Source organism: Delphinapterus leucas, chromosome 2, assembly GCF_059928025.1.
Source record: "Delphinapterus leucas isolate spDelLeu-1000000601 "Yukka" chromosome 2, BTC_Dleu_Yukka2, whole genome shotgun sequence".
NCBI classification, from domain to species: Eukaryota; Metazoa; Chordata; class Mammalia; order Artiodactyla; family Monodontidae; genus Delphinapterus; species Delphinapterus leucas.
In genome coordinates this window covers 34641050-34663218 of record NC_143130.1, presented here as the reverse complement: position 1 = coordinate 34663218, position 22169 = coordinate 34641050, and the positions used below count along the sequence as shown (strand labels likewise).

At 46.5% G+C, this 22169-nt stretch overlaps 1 protein-coding gene across 1 annotated transcript in view; it reads left to right on the top strand.

Moving 5' to 3' along the window:
- The window catches only part of APBA2 (amyloid beta precursor protein binding family A member 2), a 195485-nt gene that overhangs the window by 113671 nt on the left and 59645 nt on the right, over positions 1-22169 (top strand). Inside the window, exon 4 of the mRNA XM_022554632.3 lies at positions 18771-19761. Coding sequence (XP_022410340.1) covers positions 18811-19761 — 951 coding nt within the window. The 5' untranslated portion in view covers positions 18771-18810. The remainder of the gene's footprint in view (positions 1-18770; positions 19762-22169) is intronic.

Genomic DNA, 22169 nt, shown 5'->3' with positions numbered 1-22169 from the left:
GTGAGTCACTTTGCTGTACAGCAGACATTCACACAACATTGTAAATCAACTATACTTCAATTAAAAAAATGAAACTAAGCCACGTTTGGTGTTCAAGGATTCATGCCTGAAGAACAGCCCTGTCTGTCTCGCTGATGTTTATGTGACTCTTACTGTTAAGGGAAAAGAAGGTGAAATATATTGCTTGGCCCAGGATGTCTGTTTCCAAGCGCGACTAGAGAGAGATGAGAGTCGTGCTGTCGAAGAATCAGCTGTCACGTTGTCTTATCCCTTAACTGGATGCCATTAAGGCCAATTACAGTGAGCGAGGACCCTGGAAGATGAGTGAGGTCCCTCACTTGTGTCTTTTACAGTCTCTTTAGTAGATGAGATTTTCCCATTTTAAAAGACAGACTGTCCCCAGATCTCCTGGGGTGACGACCCCAACTGCTAGTGGGTGGCGCCCCTCCTGTCTTGTGCCTGGCTGCCACCCTGGGATCTGCACTCACCAGTTTGGTTTGCTGGTGGATCATAAGGGGAGGAGGGGCAGATGGAAATAACTTAGGACCCAGACCCTGGACAGCATTATCAGTGGGAGAGCTTATCATGCCAGGAATACATTTTGTAAGAAAAGGACTCATGGTACCTCCCTGGTGGTCAGTGGATAAGACTCCGAGCTCCCAATGCAGGGGGCCTGGGTTCAATCCCTGGTCAGGGAACTAGATCCTGCACGCTGCTACTAAAGAGTTCGCATGCTGCAACTAAGACCCGACACAGCCACAGAAATAAATAAATAAATATATTTTTTAAAAGGGCTCATCAGGAACTTGGGGTATTATGCTAATGGGAGTTCTTTTTAAATTAATTAATTAATTTGACTGTGCAGCACTCAGTTGCAGCACTCGGGATCTTCCTTGCGGCATGCATGGGGGATCTATTCACTGACCAGGGATTGAACCTGGGCCCCCTGCATTGGGAGTGCAGAGTCTTACCCACTGAACCATCAGGGAGGTCCCATCACTTATACATACATACATACATACATATATATATATATATATATATATATATATATATATATATATTCTTTTCCATTATGGTTTATCACAAGATTTTTTTTTTTTTTTTTTTTTGCGGTACACGGGCCTCTCACTGTTGTGGTCTCTCCCATTGCGGAGCACAGGCTCCGGACATGCAGGCTCAGCGGCCATGGCTCATGGGCCCAGCCGGTCCGCGACATGTGGGATCTTCCCGGACCGGGGCACGAACCCGTGTCGCCTGCATCGGCAGGCGTACTCTCAACCACTGCGCCACCAGGGAAGCCCCTGTATTTTAAAAAATTAATTAATTTATGGCTGCGTTGGATCTTCGTTGCTGCACACGGGTTTTCTCTAGTTGCTGCGAAGGGGGGCTACTCTTCGTTGTGGTGCGTGGGTTTCTCATTGTGGTGGCTTCTCTTGTTGTGGAGCATGGGTTATAGGTGTGCGGGCTTCAGTAGTTGTGGCTCACAGGCTCTAGAACACAGGCTCAGTAGTTGTGGCGTACAGGCTTAGTTGCTCCGTGGCATGTGGGATCTTCCCAGACTAGGAATCGAACCCATGTCTCCTGCATTGGTAGGTGAATTCTTAACCACTGTGCCACCAGGGAAGTCCCCAGGCTGTTGTATTTTTGTTACATCAGCACAAATAGACTAAGACATCATGGTTGAAATTTCTAAAAGAATCTGAAAATCTATGGTTTTCAAGCAGATGGACTAAAAAGAGTATGAAGAGCATGGTATATCAGTAGGCTCAGGCTACCATACAAAATACCACAGCCTACGTGGCTTAGACAAATGAAATTTATTCTGCACAGGTCTGGAGGCTGGACATCCAAGATCAGAGTGTCAGCAGGGTTGGTTTCTTTTGAGGTCTCTCTCGACTTGCAGACACCCACCCTCTCGCTGCCTCATTACATGGTCATCCCTCTGTGTATTTCCACGCCTGGGGTCTCTCTGTCTGTCCAGATTTATCTGTCAGATTGAATTAGGGCCCACATTAACAGCCTCATTTTGATTGAATTACCTCTTTAAAGGCCCTGTCTCCAAAGAGAGTCATATTCTGAGATACTGGGGGTTAGGACTTAAAGATAGGAATTTGGGGGGTATACAATTCAACCCAAAACAAGCACAGGACTGAATTTTGTTTTTGTAGTCTAATCTGAGAATCTCTTTGATGAGGTGTATTTAATCCAGTGATGCTGATATGTTTGGGCTACTTTTGAGATATTTGTTGGTTAATATTTTCTTATTGCTTCTGTTTTGTTGTGTGGATTGCGTTTTCTGTGTTCCTTTTGTTTTCCTCTAGTGATTTAGAAATTATGCATCCTATTCCTTTTATAGAGATAACTCAGAGATAAACTTGTATTCTTCTGTTGCCATCTGGAGTTGATGAATGTGCCCTCCTTCCTTAGAAAACAAAAATATTGGCATGATCTTTCTTCCCTCTGCTTGCTGCCTCAACCTCTCCGCCCACGTTGATGGTATCATTTCTAATTTTAGTCCTAGAATTCCAGATTGTTGAAATATTTTACAGTCATTAGTAATAAATTTTACTTTTTTCCTCCTCATCACCGTTCCTTTTGTATTTGTGATTCCTCCTTGTAACAGTACATTCATCATTTACTTATATTCTACTTGAATGTCTGAAAGTGTTGACATCTTGACTTCTCACATGAAGGACAGTTTGGCTGGGTATAAATTCTGACCAATGTCTTTTCCTTGGAACTTTGGAGATCCTCTCCCATTGTCTTCCTGCGTCCAGTGTTGCCGATGAGAAATGTGACGTCAATCCAATAATCTGGTTCTCGTTGCTTTGTGTGTAACCCCCACCCCTGCCTTCTGAAGCATGGAGGATTTTCTCTATCCTTGTTCTGAACGTTCACTGAGATGCGTGCAGCAGAACTGTTGGCTGGTCTCTAACAGGCATCCTCCCTACCTTCTCTCTTCCTTGCTGACAAGACCCCCAGTGCTGTGTGGCTGCCTGGCCCTAGAGATGGAGGATGGGTGGTGTGCACCTGCCAGCTGATCCTACTCTCAGACTCCTCCAGTCACCCTTGCTTGCTTGGGGCCCTTCCATCCTGGAATGTGTCATTTTGGAACAACCCTGGAGTCTCACCCACTTTCCCCAGCTGTCGTTCCACCTGGGGCTGTGGTTTCCTTCTTCCGTCTGAGTCTATCTGCCTTCCTGTTCGGTGATTTGTAAAGCTTCTGACCCACCAGAGTCACCCTTCTTTTCTTATCCAACACAGTTTTATGATTACTATCAAGTGGGCTCACCCTATCTAAAAGGGGTCCTTAGGGAAGTCATTTTTAAATTCTTGGGCACATAATGATCCGAGATGCTTCATACAAAGATAGATTTCCAGGCCCGCCTCTCAGCAGGTTCTGATCCAGGAATCTGTTTGAACCGTACTTTGAGAAATAGTGGTTTCATCATTACCTTGGGTTTCTGTCTATTTCTGAGTCATTTTCAGAAAAAGTGGCTTTAGTTGCTCTGGGAAGGTGGGGAACTCCAGAGGGCTTGAGATAGATGGAAAAGGCCTTGGGGTTTATACCCAAAAGCCAATAAACGGTTTTATTTTTATAATTGCGAGACCCATCCCCTAAATTACACAGTATGTGCTCCTTTAGATGCTCTGGTGAATTAGTCTTAGCATATGGGTGGCAAGAAGTTCTGAGTACAGAAGATAGGGTGAGTAAATGAATGTCTGAGGAAGATTCCAAGGCTGGTGTAAGGAAGGTCTGTCACTTGTAAGAAATATCTGAATGAGGACCCTACTCCTTAGTTAGCAGGTATGAAGGACAGCTGAGCTTGGGACAGCATAGCTGCACAGAATTCTGCCATGCAGGCTACATTATACCTAAATTCTGAATCCCAGGATGGCCAGGGGATCACCAGGGAAGGCTGTAGGCTGTACATAGAATGGTATCTTTTTTTTTTTTTTTTTTTTTGCGGTACACAGGCCTCTCACTGTTGTGGTCTCTCCCATTGCGGAGCACAGGCTCCGGACGTGCAGGCTCAGCGGCCATGGCTCACGGGCCCAGCCGGTATGCGACATGTGGGATCTTCCCGGACCGGGGCACAAACCCGTGTCCCCTGCATCGGCAGGCAGACTCTAAACCACTGCGCCACCAGGGAAGCCCCAGAATGCTATCTTAATACCGAATAAAGGAAGTGGTGTTAGCAGGAGGAGACTGTGGGTAGAGGCCAAAGGTATGTGGTAAAGGGGACTTCTTTGAGAAGGGCCATTGAAAGTAAGAATGCCCAACTCTTGGCAGCAGGGGAATAGGTATCATCTCCATGAGAGAAGGAACTTTGTCTTGTTTGCCTCTGCCTCCCCAGTACCTGTGGTTGGTGTGTGTTGAAGGACCGGAGTAATATCTGTGCAGTTGTGATGGTTACATTTATGTGTCAACTTGGCTAGGCTGTCGTGTCCAGTTGCTCGGTCAAACACCAGTCTAGATGTTGCTCTGAAGTTGTTTTTTACACATGATTAACATTTAAATCACATGTAAGGCAGATGACCCTCCATGATGTGGGTGGGCCTCATCCAATGGCTTGAAGGGGTTTCGAGAAAAGACTGAGGTCGCCAGAGAGGAAGCAGTTCTGCCTTCAGATCCAAGGCTGCCACATCAGCTCCTGCCGTAAGTCCCAGGCTGCCCTGCAAATTTCAGGCTTACCAGGATCCTGTGAACCAATCCCTTGATATAAATCTCTCCGTCCACCTTCTCCTGGTTCTCATTTTCTGAAGAAGGCTGACTAAGGCAACAGTTTCCCCATCTGATCTGGTCACCGTCCACCTGGCTGTCTCACTGACTTCTGACTTGGGACAACCTCAGGTTCAGGGACGAGCCGCCTGTCTCTTCATCTCTTCATCCCCAAAGTCAGCCCTCACCGTCCAGACCAAATCTGCCTTCGCGTTAGTGGCACCGACTGGTCCTGTCCTGTCCTCCGCGCCCTGGCTTCAGATCCCGAGCCCCGAGGTCGGGGGCCCTGGGGTGGCAGCCTGCTCCACCCCGAGGTGGGCCTCGCGGAGAGGATGGGCAACACCCACAGAGAGACGCCTGGCCACAGCATGGGCAGCGGGAACTCCGCAGCTGCCAGAACGAGATGGGGCCGTGAGGAGGTCCGACTTTCCTGATCACAGTGGGAGGGGAGTATTTCCATCTTTATCCAAGCTGTCCTGCCCAGATATGGCCTTGAAATCCTCTTTTCTCTTTCATGTTCAGGAAGGACATGTGACTGGGGGCAGGGACCAGGGGGGCCTCGGCACAGCTGTGATGACTGCATTTAGCTTCTCATATCTGAAACCTGCGAATCTGTTTTCCCGAGAAGTCCTGGCATTTTTATCCTTGATTCCAAAGATATGACCACTTGAGGGTGGGCAGGTGGCCTGGCGTCCCATCCAATGTGGTGTTAGATGAGTAGCATCAGCCCCACCTGGGCACCTGTTAGAAAAGCACACCCTCAGCTCCGCCCAGATCTCCTGACTCAGAAGCTCCGAGGGCGGGGCCCAGTGTTCTGAGCTTTAACAAGCCCTTGGGTGACTCCCGGTCTCTAAAGTGTGGGGACCACTGGGTGAAGGAGCTGTCGGATGCAAAGCTGGCCAGAGATGGCACGAGGGGACAAAAGAGCCAGGACCTTGGGACTGAACACAGACAGACAGGGCCCTGAGTGGGACTCTAGAGCCCCCCGACCCAGGACAGCTCTGGGGTCTTTGTCCCCAGTTGGAGGCTGAGCCCAGAGGCTGCTGGCAACAACACCTCCCCCCACCTCGCCCCACCCCAAAACTGGCGCTGGCTGCACCCTCTGTGGCAGGTGATGGACCAGGCGGCTGGAGAAGTGCCTGGGGGTCCTCGCCAGAGCCGGCCCCGCCCCTCATCCCTGACTCACTCTGCACAGGGGGAGCCCCGCCCCCCGACTTCTCCATCACCTGGCAGCCCTGTCACCTGCCAGCCACACATCCTGCTTTGCCTCCCCCTCACAGCTGCCAGCAGACAGCCTAGGTATCTTTTTGAATTTTTATCTTGAAAAGCCACAGGCAGGGACCTAATTCGTAACTACCCACAGCGTCTCCCCTCCCCAGACTTTTCTAGGGTCACAAGGTGTTACTTAGGAGACAGGGCAGCTCAGGTCTCCTGTGGGGAGGATCAGAATCATTGTGCAGACATCAGCCAAGAGCGGGGATGACACAGCTGAGCCCAAGGGTGGTGGGGGGCAGCTCTGGAGAAGCCTGGGGAGCTGCCCGTCAGTAGACCCCCAAAACTGGGGTATGGGTGGAACTGGCTCTTCTCCAGCAAAGGACGAGGGCCCGCCCCACTCAGGGCTAGGGAGCCTGTGTGTGGGGAGTTTGGGGGTGCAGATACCCCAGGTGCCCTCCAGAGGAGAGGCGTCCCGGCAGGTGACTCCTGCATCTTCTTCTCTTTTGCAAACTCCCCCCACTGCCCACCCCACTCAATACCCCAGAGTTCCCTGCTTCCCACAGAGGAAACGTGTAAGAAAGTTACACATAAGTAGAGTTAAATTATTTAAAATAAGCCAGGAGAAGCTGGCTATTTAAAGAAATCCCGGGGGAGATCTTTTATTCAGAAGATCATCATGTGATGGAGTATCCTGCCGTCCTGCCGTTTTTCTCCACCTCGGGAGTTTTGTTTCAGCATTTTGCGTTTCCTTTACACCCTTCTAGCAGCCATTGCTGGTGGATGTGCTGGCCCGCACCTCTGCAGAAAGTTACAGAATGTTCCGGGGGGCCGGCAGACAGCCTGGGAGAATTGCGGGAAGGATGGCGTGAATGAATGATTGTGTGACATTCAGGTTGGCCATCGCCTGGGTGGTGCTTCCAGGGCGTTTGTTGGGACGGGGTGGGGGGCTCGCAGGAGAGGAGGGTCTACAGGTGTCCCTGTGTTTCACGAGGCGGGCAGGGAGAGACAGCTCTCCGGCCTGGCTATTTCCGGCCAGAGTTTCCTGGGACTGGGGACAAATCAGTGCCAGAGCGAGGCGGACACTTGACTGTTCTTGTTAGAGGGGCCATTCCCCTCCCCGCCCCCATGGACCCTGCCTTCTGCATCCTGAGCCAGGTCCACACTCCAGCTGCCGCCTCTGGGTGAGCTGCTGGGGCTCTGCGCTCTGGCGGTGCTGCAGGCGTGGTGACAGCTGGCTCTTGCTTTGGCAACAACCTCTGCCCCCCCACCCTCGCCCTCCACTGTCTGAATGAAGCACCCACTCTCTGTTCTGGAGTTGGTGAACCGTGGCTTCTCAAAGAGCTGTTCCCTGGGCACGTCCCTCCCCAGCCCTCCTGGGAAACTCCCTTTTCTGGCCCCAAGTGGCCTCAGCCTCAGAGGGATACTTGAGAACTAATGGGATCCCGGCTGTGGAGGGGCCGAGGCCTGACACATTTGTTCCTACGGCAAAGCATATGGTGACACCAAGTGGCCCCTCCATGAGGATGTAACATGACAAAGAGAGCCTGGTAGGGAAGTAGGAGAACTGGTCCCAGCCCTCATGCTGAATGGACACTTCTGAAATGAGCTGAGAGACAGAAATTCTCAGAAGAGAAATATAAACTAAAAAAAGAATACTATAGAAAATTTAGACCTGAAAATATAATATCTGAAATAAAAATTTCCCTAGATGGGGTCAAAAGCAAAATGACTATGACACAGGAGAGAATCAGTGAAATTTAAGCAGATCAATAGAAATTATCCTGAATAACAAAGAGAAATAATGACTCTAAGAAATGAGCAAAGCTTTGGGGACTTATAGAACATTATAAAATACTCCCAACATTTATACCGTTAGAATCCTTTAATGAAAGAAGAAAGAGCTTGTTACACAAAAATATTTGACAGTATCATGCCTGAAAACATCCCATTTTGGTGAAAGACATAAATTTACAGATTTAAGAACCTCAAAACTGCCAACAGGATAGACCAAAAGAAAATCACACCTAGATATATCATAATCAAACTGCTGAAAACCGAAGATAAAGGAAGAGTCTTGAAAGCAGCTAAATTAAAAATGACACATTGAATATAGGAGAACAATGAGTTGAGTTGCTGTGGATTTCTCATTGGAAACCGTGGAGACCAGAGACAATGGAACATCTTTAACATTCTAAAAACAAAACAAAACAAAACAATCAACCACAAATTCTGAATTCAGTGAATAAATCCTTCAGGAATGAAGGTGAAATAAAGACATTCTCAGATGAAGGAAAACTAAAAGGATTTGTTGTCAGCAAACCTGTTTACATGAGTTGCTAAAGAAAGTTCTTTAGGATGAAGGGAAATGATACCAAAGGGACTGGGGAGTTCAGGAATGGAGGAAGAGCAACAGAAATGAAAAAGTATCTGAGTAATTATAATAGACTATTTCTCACCTCTAAAGTTCTTTAAAATACTTATGAGGGTTTTAAGCAAACATTATGACACTGAGGGTATGTGTGTGTTAATGTATATAGATATAATACATATGACAACTATATCATAAATCCTGTGGATAAAGGGACCTATATGGTTGTAAGACTCCTCCTTTTTACTTGAAGTGGCAAAATGTTAACTCAAAGTAGAACATGAAAAGATATATATGTATTATATATATATATGTATATATATACATATACGCACAATATAATATATATATTAATCAATAGAGCAAGCATTAAAAAAGATACAAAGAATTATAGCCAAAAAGTTAATAGATAAGTGAAATACTAAAAAAAATTTAAACAATCCAAAAGTAGGCAGGAAGTGGGAAACAGAAAAACAAGAAACAAAGGAAACAAACAGAAAAATAATAAAAGAGTGGACCAAATCCAACCATATCAATAAATACATTAAATATAAATGGCCTAAACACACCATTTAAAAATACACATTAATAGATTAGATTAAGAAACAAGACCTATCAGTATATGCTTTCTACAAGGAATCCACTTTAAGTATGATGTCACAGAGATATTACAAATAAAAGGATGGAAAAAAGATATACCATTCAAACACTAAAGAAAGCTGGAGTGGTTATTTTAACACTGGAGAAATTCTACCTTAGAACAAGGAAATTTACCAGGGATAAAGAGGACCACTACACATGATAAAAGGTTTTGTTCATCAAGAAGACATAAAAACCCTAAACCTGTATGCTGCTAGCAATAGAACTCCTCAGTACATAAAGCAAAAACTGATAGAACTAAATGGAGAAAAATGGTTAAATCCATAATTAGAGACTTCAACATTACCATCTCTATAGCTGATAGAACAAGTAGATAAAAAATCAACAAAGATACAGAAAATCTGAGTAACACTATCAATGAATATGTCCTAGTGGGCATTATGGAACAGTCTACCTCACAACAGCAAAATACACGTTCTTTTTCAAGTGCACATGGAGCCTTCACCAAGATAGACCATATTCTAGGCCAAAAACCAAACCTTAACAAATTTAAAATAATCAAAATCCTGCAAAGTATGTTCTTTGACCATAATGTAATTAAACTAGAAATTGCTGATAGGAAGATATTGGGGAACATCCCCAACTATTTAGAAATTAAACAACGTATTTCTGAACAATCCATGGGTCAAAGAAGAAGTTGCAAGGGAAATTAAATATTTTTAACTGAATGAAAATGAAAATATATTAAAATTTGTGGGATGCAGCCAAAAGAGTGCTTACAGAAAAGTATATAGCATTAAATGCTCATATTAGGAAAGAAGAAAGGTCTCATCAATCTGGGCTTCCATCTTAAGAAATGGACCAATTTCTTGAAGTAATTCCCAAAACCCATTCAAGAAGAATTGGAGAACCTGAATTTTTCTATTTCTATTACAGATGTGAAATTTGTGGTTAAAAAACCTTCCAAAAAAGAAAATCACAGGCCCAGATGGTTTCACTGCTCAATTCTCTGAAACATTTAAGAGAAAAATAATACCAATTCTGCATAGTCTTTTTCAGAAAATAGAAGAGGCAAGAATACTTCGATATTCACTTAGTGAGGCCAGCATTGCTCTCATATGAGGAGATAAAGATATTGCAAGTTAATTACAGACCATATCCCTTATGAACATAGATGTAAACAAATTCTTAACAATGTATTAGCAAAGTTAATCCAGCATTGCCTAAGGACAGTACATTATGGCCAGGTGAGGATTTCCCAGGAATGCAAGGCTGCTTCAAAATTCAAGCTTCAGTCAACACGTTCCACCATGTTAACAGGGTAAAGAAGGAAAACCATGCAAGCCTCTTAACATGGGTGGAAGAAGCATTTGACAAAGTGCAATCCATTCATGATTAAAAAAAAACAAAAAAACCTCTTAGCACACAGGAATGGAAACATCTTCAACCTGAAAGAGGGCGTCTACAAAAAATTTACAGCTAAGATCATGGTAGTGCTAAAAGATTGTTTTCCACCCAAGATCAAGGACAAGGTAAGGTCTTGTGGCTCTCATCACTCCTGTTCAACACTATCCAGGACGTCCTAGCCAGTGTGCTAAGGCGAAGAAAAGAAATAAATGGCATGTAGATTGCAAAGAAATACGTAAAACCAACTCTTATTTGCAGACTACATCATCGTCTGCAAAATCCCTTGGCATCTACAAAAAGCTCCTAGAATTAATAAATGAATTTAGCAAGGTCACTATACAACAATCAGTTATATTTCTGTATTATATCAATAAAACAATTGTAAGAAAACATGAACATTTACAATACACCAAAAAAAGAGAAAAGGAATATGTTTATATTTAACAAAACATGTATAAGATTTGTATGCTGAAAACTACAAATACTGATGAGAGAAATCAAAGAACACCTAAGGAAATGGAAAGATAGATCATGTTTCTGCTTTGGAAGGTTCAGTATCGTTAAGATGTTAATTCTCCCCAAATTGATTTGATGCACTCCCAATCAAATTCCCAGCAGGATTAAAAAAAGAAAAAAGAAAAAAGGATATCAACCAGATGATTCTAGAATTTATATGGAAAACCAAGGAAACTTGAATAGCTTTAACAATGGTTAGAGCCAGGGTGCAAACACACCCTGATTACATGCTGGAGAATTCTCCAGAAGATGAAAAACAAGGAAACTCCTTTGAGTGGTATACTTTGAATCCTTAGGGATTGTATCAGTTTGCTAGGGCTGCTGTAACAAAGTACCACAAACTGGGTGGCATAAACTACAGGAATGCATCGTTTCACAGCTCTGGAGGCCAGAAGTCTGAGATAAGGTATCAGCAGGGTTGGTTCCTTCTGGGGGTTGTGAGGGAGGGTCTGTCCTGTGTCTCTTCCCCAGCTTCTGGCATTGCCCATCTTTCCCTACCCTGTAGATTTCTGCCTTCCTCGTCACATGCGTTCTTTCTCCCTGTGTCTGTCTTCAAATTTCCCCTTTTTATAAGAACATCAGTCATATTGCATTAGAGCCCACCCTAATGATCTTATCTTTGCTAGGTCTTCAATGACCCTATTTCCTCACAAGATCACATTCTGAGGTCCTGGGGGTTAAGAGATTCAACATATGAATTTGTGGGAGACACAGATCAGCCCATAAATAAAATGAGATTTATTTGAAATCTTCGCAGTGATGTGTGCACTTGGAAGTGACTAGAAAAATATGAAAATAGCAGGACAGCCAGCAGAAATAAATCCACTTTTCCCTGGAGTCTTGTCTGCCTTCCCTGGAGGCTGTCTGTTTCCTTGTACCAGGATGGAGCTGGTAAAGGGCACTTGGCAATGTCCCTCTTAGCACAAGGCCTTGGCATGTGCAAAAGTTGGGCCCCTTCTCAAGCATGTTGAGAAAAAGGTCAGTGATGGTAATGTTTTGTTTTGTTTAATTGCCTTCTTGTCTGGACCCTTGCTTTTTTCCTAAAGGCGACTGGGAACAGGGGCTGACTTTGGTTAAGTCACCACTATCTCCAGCTGTTCTCATGGGAGAGAATTAACTTATTACTATTAGGAGTAGCTAATAAGAACAGCAAATACCTGCCATCCCAGAAGTTCCTTGGGTGCCAAATTGCTATACGTTACAGCATGAACATGGGTGACAGCTGTAGATTACATTGTGGGACGTTGAAAATACCAGCTCCTGGAGACTTGCTATTGGTAAAGGGCTGACAGCATTTAAAAATTGTATTTAAGGGACAGATCATTCTATTTTGCTCATTCTGAGAGTAGGACATGGTGGGACAGATATCCTGGCATATCGAAAGCCCAGATGGAACAAATCATGCCCACCCATGCCCTGAGACTCTTTCAAGGGATGCTAAGACCCCCATCCTTCCTCTGAAGGAAAGCCCGCTGACAGGTGTGGCTATAGAGGGCTCACACTCCACGGCACTTGCCTTTTTATTTATTATTTGTCTATAGAAATACCACACTCAGAAATGAAGAAAGGAGGGAAGTGAATAACAGTGTCCCATCACTCAAAGGCAACGCTTTGCTGGGATTTTAATGCATTTCTTCACAGTTTGTTCTGTGTTTATTTGGTTGTGAATAAATTATAACAGCACATTTTATACAATACACTCTTTGTAAATATTTTAATCACTGCATAATTGTCTTACGGATGTGCTAATAACATTGGCTTAACTGGGATCCGGCTCCTGGAGATTTGGTGTGTGCTCAACATTTTTGCCGTTCTTACTGACATTTTGCAAAAAAGCAGCACACCCCTCTGTGACCCCAAGCTAGGTGGTATGGTCTTGTGTGACAGTGTTGGATGTCAGCCTGGTTTCTGAAGACTAATTTATTAACTCTTGTAGAATTCTGAAGATTAGTTAATTTCAGAGCTCATGGTTGTCTGTGACCTTGCAGCAAGATCCTTATTCAAGGTCTCTTGTCTGGGATGTTTGAGCTGATTGTACAGGCGTACTCCAGGACTGTTTAAAGCCATATCGTGTGTAGTCAAAGCAACTGTGTTATATTTGGAAGGAAGAAAAGAATGTTATCTTTACAACATGGGAGACCCAACTGGGAACAAGATTGGGGGCAGCGACAGTTTGGCTGAGTCCATAGCTCATTTGTAAGATAGCGTTTTAACGCAGCCTGTGTTGTGGCCCCTGCATCACTGTGTTTCACCTTGGTCTGCTGTCTTTCAGCTCTTCTAAGAGCTGGCTAATGCTGTTTCCTCTTACAGAAGAAAAATGTGGCTTAGAATAAGGACAGTGGAAGCCTTTATTGTTGACAATGAGCCTTTATTTCCCACATCTCATGAGGATGTTCCAGGAGGAGAGTGGTGAGCACCGAGGCAGGGGCTGCAGTTTTATTGATTCATGAGCCGTTCTAGAATTAACTGAGTATGGACACAGGGCCTCATTTCCTTGGATGCATAGCAGATAATCATGCTTCTCCTGAACATTTGAATTGCTTTCCAGGTGGTCTTTTCTGAAGGATTTATCTTTAATATGATTAATCAGAAGCAGAGGACCTCCTGGGAAGCAATTCAAATGTTCAGGAGAAGCATGATTATCTGCTATGCAGCCACTATGGAAAACAGTATGGAGAGTCCTCAAAAAAAAAAACAGTATGGAGAGTCCTCAAAAAATTAAAAATAGAGTTGCCATATGATCCTGCAATCCCAATACTGCATATATATATATATGCATATATATCCAGCCCTGGTTAAAAAGTAAAGGCATTTTCATTACAATTGGGAATAAGTCAGGGGTGCCTCAGCACCACTGTCATGTAACTGTGGAAGGGCAGTACAGCCAGACGAAATGTTGGAAAAGAATAAAATTATCAACTAAAACTATTGGAATTTAAAAATGGGCTTATAATACAAAAGCAGTAGGGATTTTTTTCCTATGTACCAACAATAGTCAGATACATATGATAGGAGAGAATATCCATTCCCCATGGCTACAAAAACTAATGTCTTAGAATCAACTTCCTCTGACATGTCTACAGCTATAAAGAAACCCACAGTGCTGTTGACATTTAAGACTTGAATAAATGGGGAGATATTTCTTGAGTGAAAAGACCCAATGTTGTGTGTATAAAATTTCATCATTGTTGGGCAGTAGAAAATAGAGTGGGAGATGATTTTGCAGCGAGCTGGCAGCAGTGGCTTGGCCACCTGGCTTTTTTTGTTGAGGTGAGAAAAGGAAGGATCCTCTATTTTTTAAGAGTGGACAGAGGTGGGTTGTCCTCGGCCAAATCTGCTTGCTTCATGGGACAACGTGCATGCCACCTGGAGCAAGAGGAAATGTGTTCTCTCTGACATTGCCTGGGCCTGTGAGCTGCACCCCATCCCCAGCTGCAAGGAGTGCAGATTTCCCATGAGGGGGGCCAAATATCTTGCCTTGAAGCAGGCAAATCTGGCCACTATCTGGAACCCTTTATTATCTTGAAATATTTAGCCCATCTGAAAAGCATACACGTGGAAGGTAGGGAGCAGCTTAGTTTCCTCCCAAACAATCGCCCCAGTGGTTTTCAAATTTTGTACACATTAAAAACCTGGATGCCGGATCACGGCTCTACCAATGAACTTGGAATGTCAGGCGTGAGTACCTGTAAAATTCCCCAGGTGGTTCCAGTGTGCAGCCCAAGTATCCCAATACCCCTCCCCAAAGAGACTATTCTTTTCCACATGCCTTAGAGTGACCAGCCATCCTGGTTTTAGCACTGAAAGTGCTGTGTCCTTGGAAACTGTGTTCAGTCCCAGAAAACCGGGATGGCTGATCACCCTACATGGCAGAGACTACATTCCTACGTGAACGTATGTCTGTTTCTGGACTTTCTCATCTATACCATTTCTGTCTGTCCAGCAACACTACCATGCCATTTTAATTACCATGACTTTAGAGTATAGTTAAATGCTTGATAAGGCAAGTTCTCCTCACAGTCTCATGTTTTAGAACTTTCCCAGCTATTTTCACAAGTTTGTTCTTCTAAATGAACATAAGAATTACTAGGTCAAGGTTTCCCCAGTATTCCACTGAGATTTTGGCTGGGACAGCCTTAACTTATAGATTACTTTGGACAAAACTCTAATTCGAAAAGATACATGCACCCCTATGTTCATAGCAGCACTGTGCACAATGGCCAAGACATGAAAACAACCTAAATGTCCATTGACAGAGGAATAGATAAAGAAGGTGTGGTACATATATACAATGGAATATTACTCAGCCATAAAAAAACAATGAAATAATGCCATTTGCCGCAACATAGATGGACATAGATATTATACTAAGTGAAGTAAGTCAGAAAGAGAAAGACAAATACCATATGAGATCACATATGTGGAATCTAAAATATGGCACAAATGAACTTACCTATGAAACAAAAACAGACTCACGGACATAGAGAACAGACTTGTGGTTGCCAAGGGGGGGGGGTGGGGGAGGGATGGATTGGGAGTTTGGGATTAACAGATGCAAACCATTATATATAGAATGGATAAACAAAGTCCTGCTGTTGAATATAGCACAGGGAACTATAGTTGATATCCTGTGATGAACCATAATGGAAAAGAAAATGATAAAGAATGTGTGTGAGTGTGTGTATATATATATATGTGTGTGTGTGTGTGTGTGTGTGTATATATATATATATACACACACACGCACACATCTATACATATATATGTATAAAACTGAATCACTCTGCTGTATAACAAAGATTAACACAACATTGTAGCTCAACTATACTTCAATAAAATAAATTTAAAAATTATAGATTACTTGCGTAACATTAATAGGATCAGGATCTGCTCTATGCTACCATATACTTTAGTCCTTGAGTCTTACATTGGCCAGTAGGGTGTTGTATATAGGTGTGGGCATACACATCTAGGTGTGCGTAAGATGTTTTCCCCCCCAGATGACATAGAATTCAAAGTTAAGTTAATAAGAGATACTGTGTACCTTGGTTTATCCTTTGACGAGGATGTGAATACCTGCAGTGTGCATGGCCTGGTGTCAGACCCTGGGGAGCTACAGAGATGCTACAGAGATGGTGCCCCGCCCTCTGCAAAGAAAAGGGACCCATGTGCTCCTGTGCAAATAACCACTAGCCCCATTGGCCCTCCACCATCCTGGCTTCCAAGGCATAGGGATCTGGTCACACCTTAGCCATCACATTCCATACACACTTTAGGGACCATTTTGAGGAAGGCTTTTCCTGGAGATTGTGTCCAAAAGAGTGTTTGCCAAGTGCCTTGTATCATTCCTACAGCAGGTGGCACATCTGTTGCGGTTGGCTGTACTTTGTGGGAAATCTGCTGTACAACAATACTTGGTACTCTTGGTGTATCCTCTCTGATCAGCTGTATTTTAGGGAACACTGGACACCTTGCTCTCTACCAGGAACAGATCTCTGGAATGGGCCCGTCAGTTTCAGGGTTTGGGGATGGGGTGACTCGGGAGGACGCTCAGACCCTGCAGGGTCCATCTCAGTGATGGTTTTCCTGGTGTGGGACCACTTTCAGGAGTGTGGGCTGCTCTGGGGAAGTGATGTGGATCTTTTAGTGTCTAGCGATGCTGTGGAGACACGGCCACTTGTGAGCCTCTCACTTCCCTAGAGGACGGGAAGGGTGTTTCCATTGGTCTCCATTCCTCCAGCCGCCTGTCCGCCAGCGTCTCCCGAAGGGGCTGAAAGAGAAATCTTGTGTCACGTGCCTGCTGAAAATTGCCCAATGACGCTGCATGGTTTGTGGGATAAAATGCAGGGTCCTGGGCGGTGGGGTACAGGACCCTCCCAGTTTGGGCTTTGCGGTGCCTGGTGGTGCCGTGACCCACATCCCGTAAGCAGCAGCCACGTCCTTTGCATCGCGTCCTGGGTGTCCCCCTTCTCCTGGTGGTCCTGCCTCTGGAGTCCCCCTTCCTGGGCTCCCACCCCATTGAGCCGTGAGGCTCAGGCTCACGTCCCGTGTCTCTCTGTGGCACTTGGCCTGGATGGCTCCTGGCAAATCTGGTCAGTGCTGTTGTTTGGAGTAAGGAGGAAGCAGAGGCTTGTGTGTGCTGGGGAGTGGGGGATGAGCTCGAGGAGGGGGGCGGACTTGGGATGGGCTTCGAGGGGCAGCGGATTTCAACTTGAAAGGGGTAGGGCACCTCCTCATTGGCTTCATCATGTCTTTGGAATGAAAGCTTCTCTTTTTCTTTTTGAGAGCAAATAACCTGATCTTATAACCATTTGTCTTGGTCCCTTGGGCTCCTCAGTCAGTGAGCATCTTCACCAAGTCATGAGTGAGACGGCCAACAGGCACATGAAAAGATGCTCAACATCACTAATTATTAGAGAAACGCAAACCAAAACCACAGTGAGGTACCACGTGACACCAGTCAGAATGGCCATCATTAAAAAGTCTACAAACAGTAAATGCTGGAAAGGGTATGGAGAAAAGGGAACCGTGTTTCACTCTTGGTGGGAATGTAAATTGGTGCAGCCACTATGGAGAACAGTATGGAGGTTCCTTAAAAAACTAAAAATAGAACTACCATATGACCCAGCAATCCCACTACTGGGCATATACCCTGAGAAAACCATAATTCAAAAAGACACATGCACCCCAGTGTTCATTGCAGCTCTATTTACAATAGCCAGGTCATGGAAGCAACCTAAGTGTCCATCGACAGATGAATGGATAAAGAAGATGTGGCACATATATACAATGGAACATTACTCAGCCGTAAGAAAGAATGAAATAATGCCATTTGCAGCAACATGGATGGACCTAGAGATAATCATACCAAGTGAAATAAGTCAGAGAAAGACAAATATCATATGACATCACTTATATGTGGAATCTAAAAAAATGGTATAGGTGAACTTATTTACAAAGCGAAAACATACAGACAGACATAGAAAAGAAACTAATGATTATCAAAGGGGAAAGGGTGGGGGAGGGATAAATTAGGAGTTTGGGATTAAAAGATACACACTAGGGCTTCCCTGGTGGCGCGGTGGTTGAGAGTCCGCCTGCCGATGCAGGAGACATGGGTTCATGCCCCGGTCCGGGAAGATTCCACATGTCGCGGGGCGGCTGGGCCCGTGGGCCGTGGCCGCTGAGCCTGCGCTCCGCAACGGGAGAGGCCACGGCGGTGAGAGGCCCGCGTACCGCAAAGGGAAAAGAAAAAAAGATACATACTACTTTATATAAAATAGGTAAACAGCAAGGATCTAATCTATAGTTCAGGAGACTATATTCAATACCTTATAATAACCTGTTGTGGAAAAGACTCTGGAAAAGAATATATATATAAAACTGAATCGGGCTTCCCTAGTGGCGCAGTGGTTGAGAGTCCGCCTGCCGATGCAGGGGACACGGGTTCGTGCCCCGGTCCGGGAGGATCCCACATGCTGCGGAGGGGTTGGGCCCGTGAGCCATGGCCGCTGAGCCTGCGCGTCCGGAGCCTGTGCTCCGCAATGGGAGGGGCCACAGCAGTGAGAGGCCCGCGTACAGCAAAAAAAAAAAAACAAAAAAACTGAATCACTGTGCTGTACACCTAAAAGTAACACAATGTTGTAAATCCACTATACTTCAAATAAAAAGAAAGAAAAAGAGAGGGAAATCTCGAATGAGCAGGGAGTTGGGGGGAAAGCAGCAGGCGTCCTGGGGGTCATTGGGGCCTCCTCCTCCAGCCCTGGTGTCCTCCTCTCTCTTTGGCAGGTGTGTGCGCCGGTCCTGACACACCAGTCAGCTGGGGTGGGGGCGTCACGTCGTTTGAACAGGCTCGCGTTACATCGCTCTGGTGTAAACCATGCTGGTGGGGCATGCTTCTCGGGCTCTGACTGTCCTGTCCCCTCTTCCTCCCCACAGTGGCCGCCCGTTGATGACAATGGCCGCGTGACTGCCCGCCATGGCCCACCGGAAGCGTCCGAACACGGCGAGCAGCATGCTGGACCACAGGGCGAGGCCAGGCCCGGAGCCCGAGAGCGAGGATGCTGAGCTGCCCCTGGAGGATTACGTGCCCAAGGGCCTGGAGCTGGCGGCCCTGCGGCCCGAGAGCCCTGTGCCCGCCGAGCAGGGCGGCCACGACCACAGCCCCGACGGGGACTCCAGCTCCGACTACGTGAACAACACCTCCGAGGAGGAGGACTATGACGAGGGCCTCCCCGAGGAAGAGGAGGGCATCACCTACTATATCCGCTACTGCCCCGAGGACGACAGCTACCTGCAGGGCATGGACTGCAATGGGGACGGCTACCTGGCCCACGACACGCACCACCTGGAGACGGACGAGTGCCAGGAGGCAGTGGAGGAGTGGACGGATCCGGCGGGCCCGCAACTGCACGGCCACGGGGACCAGGGCAGCCCCGGCTACCGGGACAGCCACCTCCCCACCCCCGAGGTTGAGGCCTCTATGCTGGAGGCCCAGGACCAGGAAGAGGGCGTCCACTACTGTCCCGGCGAAGAGGCCTACCAGGACTACTACCCCGCTGAGGCCAACGGGAACGAGAGCAGCGCATCCCCCTACCGCCCGAGGCGCGGGGATGGGGACCTGGAGGACCAGGAAGAGGACATCGACCAGATCGTGGCCGAGATCAAGATGAGCTTGAGCACGAGCAGCATCACCGGTGCCAGCGAGGCCAGCCCTGAGCACACGCCGCTGCGGGCACCCGAGCCGGGGCCCGGGGGCCCCTCGGAGCCCTGCCCGCCTGCCGAGGCCCGCCGCGGCCCCAGCAGACACGAGGGCCGGCCCAAGTCCCTGAACCTGCCTCCCGAGGCCAAGCAGCCCGCAGACCCCCAGAGAAGCTTCAAGACCAAGACCAGGACTCCCGAGGAGAGGCCAAAGTGGCCCCAAGAGCAGGTAGGACCCTGGTTGTCCCCAGGGAAGGGGATGGAGGGGCCCGGAGAGCAAAGGTGTTGCTGTAACCTGTAGATCAGAATGTGTGCCTAGCTCTCCATTCCCTCAGTCATGTGTGGATGGCCCAGCCACTCCTGTTCACCCATCAGGTGCCTTAGTTAAATGTCAAGGAAATCTGGTGGAAGGCTGATTGGCAACCAGGGCTCCCAGGAGACACCCCAGCCCACCCAGAAGAGGTTGGGTCTTAGTGTGCCTGCCCTGGATCTGCTCACGTGGGGGTGGTCCCTGTGATGGTTGCCCCTCACCAGGGGGTTTCTTCAGGCTGGCTGGACTTCGGCAAGGATGCGGGGCTACTGGTGAGTGCAGGCAGCTGCGGCCGGTGGTTGGGGGCAGCCTAGCGTCGAGGGGCAGCGACCTGAGTGCATTTCACTGGGGATGGTTTTATTGGGTGACACTTCTCTGAAAGCTTGGGGGCCTTGGCATGATGGGGAATTAGCTGTAAAAAACCATTTTGCATATGATTATTTGAAGGTTTGACAAAGTCTTGGAGAAGAGATGTATGCTAATGAGGCCAGTGGGTTTAAGCGTAACTATTTTCTTTTAATTATAGCAAAGTGAGTGTGTATTCTAATGAACCCTCTTGACAAGCTGCCTTTCAAAAAAACTTACATGTATATAAAAAGATGTGAATATTAGACGCATGTAAAGGAACTTGTGTTTAGCTAAATCTGTGGGCAAATGAGAACGAACTGCTTTCATATTTTTTAAAGGCTTCATTAATATTATTTTTCTCCCAGAAGAGTTCATGCATTTGAAAAGTATAGCTAGTGAGAGCTCGTGTTTGGGCAACAAGTCCTATCGACTCACTGTAGGTTTCTGGAACTTCCCTTTGATGCTTTTTTTTTTTTTTTTTTTTTAAAGATCGTTAAGCATAAATTGACTTCACTTTCGGGGTGTTCCTGTCATTTGAGGTTGTTCTGTGTGTGCTGGGGGCTTTGGGGTGTAAAGAAACTGCTGTCCGCTAGCAGATGTGGAGGGCGCCCCCCAACAATAGCGGTGGCTCTGGGGTCAAGGTCTGGGCTTTAGGGAACAGTACTGCTGTCCTTCTGCAGTCCTGGCAGGGCTGGACTCACCACCCAGCAGCGGCGATGGTGCCGCAGGTCGACGTGGACCACGCGAGGCAGATGACGTGCTGAGCCTCGCCAGGACAAGTGATGCCCGGACAAAGTTCCAGTCGAGAGAAATGATCTCTAGGGCATATGGTGGGGAGTGCACGAGACCTGATGTTGGGCTTTACTTAAACCGCATGCCAGTTTGAGTGAAAATGCAGCCCTTTGGGTTGGAGGGCTGGGGGTGGATGAGGGTGGAGGTGGGGGCCCAGAGGAGGTCTGTTTTTCAGACGTGGCATTGGGTGGAAGGGCAGGTACCTTTTCTCCCCAAATAGAGTGTTTCCTTGAAACAAATGCTCTCTTCCAAGACCCCGGAAAGGCTCATTTATGCTGGTTTATTATTGCCTAGTTTTTCTGGCTTTATTCACTCATTCATTCACAAGTTAATTCCATCAAGGGGAGAGGCTGGTGATTCCCAGCTCAGGGCGGACAAGGGCCCCCGAAGAAACTGGCCTCCTCTTGAGGGCTCTACCCTGGCTGGGTCATCATGTCTTGTAGACCCGAATGGCCCATCCAGATGAAGAACACTTTGAAATTTGATCAAGTAGACCCGCTGGTGACAGGAACCGTCTTGAAAGCAAGATATGCGTGTGTGTGTGTGTCTGTGTGTAAAGAAGGAAGTTCCCTGGGAAGTTTGGCAATTCCTTGCTTCAGACCACAGCCTGCCTTTCTAAAAGGAACCCCCTTCTACCCTGGGAATATCCAGGCCGTGTGGCCAGCAAAGTCCTGGCCCCCAACAGGTCCACAGGGTGCTCCTGAGTCCCACGCCAGCCCCCCCCAGTACTGTGCACACAGTGAAGGCTGTGGTGGAAATCACCTGAGGGAGAAATGGACAGCATCAGCCATCTAGGTGCTTAGACTGTTGGTTTGTAAAGTATGGTCCACGGCCCAGCACCACCGGCGGCCCAGGACTGCCAGTGCCAAGCCTGCATTTTGTTTTGTTTTTTTAATTAGTTTTTATTGGAGTAGAATTGCTTTACAATGTTGTGTTAGTTTCTGATGTACAGCAAAGTGAATCAGTTATACATAGACATATATCCGCTCTTTTTTACATTATTTTCCCATATCGGTCATTACAGAGTATTGAGTAGAGTTCCCTGTGCTGTACAGTAGGTCCTTATTAGTTAAAGCTGCATTTTAGCAAGATGCCACATGCAGTTTGAAAAGCAATTCTTGGAGGACTCCTGTTGGAGGAGAAGTACATAGATAGCATCCCTCCTTTCTTCCCCTCATTTCAAAGCT